The sequence below is a fragment of the Gracilinanus agilis genome, unplaced genomic scaffold (assembly GCF_016433145.1).
Source record: "Gracilinanus agilis isolate LMUSP501 unplaced genomic scaffold, AgileGrace unplaced_scaffold13168, whole genome shotgun sequence".
Taxonomy (NCBI): Eukaryota; Metazoa; Chordata; class Mammalia; order Didelphimorphia; family Didelphidae; genus Gracilinanus; species Gracilinanus agilis.
This window is the reverse complement of record NW_025343774.1, coordinates 2,913-7,135: the sequence shown is the minus strand read 5'-3', so window position 1 is coordinate 7,135 and position 4,223 is coordinate 2,913. Positions and strand designations below refer to the sequence as shown.

Below are 4,223 nucleotides of genomic sequence, written 5' to 3'. Positions count from 1 at the left end.
CCCTTTGTTTTCCACAAGGACTTTCCACAACTTCCCAACTCCTAAGCCTCTGGGGACAGAGTGTTCCTTATTTTGGGGTTTCCACTTGGGATAGGGTTACTAACTCCTTACAGATTTTTTTCAGACTTATGGGAACTTTTCTTTGTTGTTATTGACTGAAGTAAATGCAACCACGCATGCATTTGTGCTGTCTAAATTCTAAGAGGTCATTTAGAAAAGAATTTCCACCCTGGGCAATTATATATATATATATATAAACAAATGTTCAGACTAACAGTAGACAGCTTTTACCATTTAATTTGAGATGAGGCCAGTATGTGGTGATGAAGAATTACCTGACTTCTAAAAAGCTAAGGCTGATATTGAAGTAGACATAAGGAAAGTAATCTTGGTTACTGAGTTGAAATCCAGGGACATCCAGAGAAGTATCCATTATACTAGCTGCTGTTTCATCTAGGTGCTTGAAAGCTAAATTGAGAATCTCCCTCAGACGTTTTAAAGACTTCTTCTGAGGTTGTAACAATACTACATTAAAATTCACAGGTAGCCCATACTTTAACACAGATTCAATGAACACTCGCAAAGTCTTTACATGAATCCAGAAAATGAACACTTCCCCAAAATTCACCTTGAGCCAGCGTAGATATGGACTCTCCCTCTTGCCTTCACTCTCAGTCTTAATCTCTTCTCTCTCCATCTGCTTGGGTTGACGCTTCCAGGGATTGACAAATCTGGCCACCTTCACAATGTGATCCAGGAAGGATGAAGATCGTTTTTTCCTGACCCTTAGGGAACTATCATTTTGTTGTTTCTTCTCTGAAAGCAACTTGTTCAGCAATTCCCGTTCTCTTTGAATCTCTTTTTCATCGTAGAAAAAATCTCGAACAGTGAACTTCTTGGCTGCAGCCTTGGCTTTGAAATCATTAATTACTTGACGGAACATCGTGACGGTGAAGAGGCCATCCTCTTTGTCTTCGGCAATCAGTTTGGTTGACCGAGGGACCACCATGTCACAGAGGGATTCGTAAGTTTTCTGCCACTGAGAATAACTTCCTTTGGGAACAACTACCAGGAGGGTGATAAGATATTCCGAATCCAACACAAAATCCTCTTTGTTCACAATATCTGATAGTGACCTACTAAAGAGGCTGCCAGTCATTTTCTCTTCCATATTCTCCAGATGTTTTTTCTGTTTGTTGTAGATTGAGACTCTGGTTTTTAGATCAGTCTCCATTTGGGTCAGCTGCTTCCCTAACGTATCCACTATGGTCCACAATGGTTGCTGGGCAGAATACCTGGCCATATCCCATTCAAAGTGGGTCACAAAAGAAGCTAAGGAAACTCCAGTGACCAAGAGGTACTCCTGAAGTTCACCATTCTTGAATTTCTTCTGTTCTGTAACACAACGAACCATTCTCTTCAAGAGGCTTTCAGCTAAATGATCAAGTTTCCCCAACTCATCCGAGAGGCTAATGAGATAATCTAAGGTCCCCACCTTGAAATCAGGAATAGCAAAGTTGGAATTGCGGCACAGGTTGGCTTTGGAGGTGAGATTCTTCATCCGCTCCAGGATCCTCAAATTTTCCTCATCTCCAGGGACAGAAATTAACCAGAACTCTGACATGCTTTAAAATCTTTGTTTTGGTCCAGATAACTTGTGCTCTGCAAAAGAGGTTTGCATGCCAGGGTACTTTCTTGGGAAGGGCTTCAGAGATGGATTTGAGGCAGGATTGGAACAAAATAATGCTTGGGTTTCCTGACCATGGGCAGGCCTGAGGTGAAAAGACTACCCAGCCCTTCTCAGGAAGCTCTGGGGGCAGGTATAGGGAGCCCCTGGCTTCTGTTGCAAGTGGCCAGCTAGATGGAGACAGACTACTTGGTAGAGAGAGAGTGTGTGTGTGTGAGGCCTTCAGTTAGTCTGTTGCCTAGGTAACTGCCACACCCTTGCCACACCCCATCCTGCCTTTGTTCTGTAAGCACCAGGCCGAGGCTGGTGGCCAATCACCAGGAGGCAATTAAAGAAGCTGAAGACCAGGTAACCTAGGTGCCCACTGAGACACATTCTACTTCCTATGCCCATTCTCAGTCACCTTTAAGACCCAGATTTGGAGGCTTTTCAGTACTGGATAGCTTGATCCGGTTGCCCTTCATCCATAATAGGAACTGCAGTGGCAAATAATGGAACATTGACTTCTCTATGTGTTTTAAAGAGCCCCTGGAAGAAAAGGAAGCTGCCTTGAAGGCAAGGGCTGCTTGTGCCAAACAAGGCGCCTTACAATTACTAAATACTTACCAAATGGAAGTTCAATGAAACTCAATATCTACCTCAGGGGGGCAGCTGGGTAGCTCAGTGGATTGAGAGTCAGGCCTAGAGATCGGAGGTCCTAGGTTCAAATCCGGCCTCAGGCACTTCCCAGCTGTTGTGTGAACCTGAGCAAGTGACTTGACCCCCATTGCCCACCCTTACCACTCTTCCACCTAGGAGCCAATACACAGATGTTAAGGGTTTAAACAAATATCTACCTACTCAGGACTTGGTGGAAACAGTTCCCCTCCCCCTCTGAGTATCCCTGAGTTTTCATTTGGTTGCCCAGATTGGAGTTTGGGTCTCACCAGTTGACAGCACCTCCCTTTTTAAGGAGAGTGGGGCAAAAATGGGCACCCACATCCACACCATGCCCTGCTCTTGGCTTGCTCTCAATTTACCAGCTCTTCACCTGGGCTCCTACTTGGCCTCAGCTTCTCTCTGGAGTTATTTCTCACACCTTTGCCAACTTATAGCTCCCTGCCCTGCACTTGCTCTTGTGGGCTTTTGGGGCTGGTGGAATGGCTGCCTTGGGCAGTCAAGATGGCCATTAAGAAACAGCAAAAGTCCAGACCCCTCTGACAACCTTTCCACACCAATCAAAAACAAAGTGCTTCAAGGGGACAGAAAACCAAATCCAACTACAGGACAGAGCTGGGGGACCCTCCTGCTCTATTCATCTTAAAAGGTACACAGAGAAGGTTGAATTCTCAGGTTTAAGGAAAAGAAAGAATTCCTTCTTTCCCAGGACCCCTCCTCCACCTACTGTGCTGAGTCTTCGTGGGTTGCTTGGATCTCTGGGCGAGGGCTCCAGCCTGGAGGGGGTGCTTTATTGCCACAGCTGTGCAAAGCTCAGGACTCTGACCACAGCCAGCAGGAAGGAGAGGAAGGAGAGGAGGGCAGCCTGATTGTAGCCTTCTGCCACCACTCTCCATCTTGGGCTTCCTTCTCGAGGTTTTGGCTTCAGGGTACATCCCCCTCTGCAGATCAGCTCCTCCTGGCTTAATCCTGTCTATCAATAGGGCAGAAAAGAAGCCTTCAGAGGGGAGAGAAGCTCAATCTCCAACACCCCTCCCCCACCAACTGCACTGATAGTTGCAGTATGCTCAAGGCTCTGACCCAGCGGCTGGCAGAAAGGAAGAGAGGAAGACCAGAGTAACTACCTTCAACCTCCACACTTTCACCTACAGTCCTACACCTTCAGCTTCTGCTGCCAGCTGGGGAAGATCTGACCTCATTAATACTCCATCAGCCTAATCTACTCAATCAGCAGAACAGAGAAGAAGCTCCTCCAGGACAGAATAGCCCAAACCCACAGATCCAGCAAATAAACAGAGGAGCAAGATTATAGCCAATGGGGGAGGGGGAGGGAGAGAAGGAAAAAATATGAGTAAACAGCAGCAACAACAAAAAAAATTACAATTGACAGCTTCTATCCAGGTAATGAACAGAGAACAAATGGAACAGAGGAGGACTAAGGAACATCAAGCAAAAACTCAGGAACTCCATCGAATTGGACACGCTTTGGAAGAACTCAAAACACAATTCAAAAAACAATTAAGAGAGGCTGAAGACGATTGGGAAAAGAACTTAAAAAGTAAAATAAGTCATCTGGAAATGGAGACACATGAACTAAAACAAGAAAATGGTGTCTTGTACGCCAGAATTGACCAGCTTAAAAACGAGGCTAAGAAAGTGAAAGATGACCTACAAAGAAAAACAGACCAGAAGGAGAAGGATGACCAAAAAGTCAGGGATAAAATTCAGTCTTTAAAAATTAGAATCCAACACTAAAAGCAAATGACTTCACAAGGTAACAAGAGTCTATAAGACAAAATCAAAAGAATGAAAAACTTGAGGAAAGTATAAGATACCTCATTGATAAAACAATAGACCTGGAGAACAGATGCAGAAGAGA

General features: G+C 44.9%; 1 protein-coding gene across 1 annotated transcript; it reads right to left on the bottom strand.

Moving 5' to 3' along the window:
* Window positions 1-331: 331 nt before the first annotated feature.
* Window positions 332-1,624, bottom strand: LOC123254032 (V-type proton ATPase subunit C 2-like). Its single transcript, XM_044683105.1, has one exon. The coding sequence runs from the start codon at window positions 1,622-1,624 to the stop codon at window positions 332-334; it is 1,293 nt and encodes a 430-aa protein (XP_044539040.1).
* Window positions 1,625-4,223: the final 2,599 nt, after the last annotated feature.

Excerpts from the sequence above, each read along its gene's own strand:
- LOC123254032 (XM_044683105.1), bottom strand. The coding sequence starts at position 1,624 with ATGTCAGAGTTCTGGTTAATTTCTGTCCCTGGAGATGAGGAAAATTTG.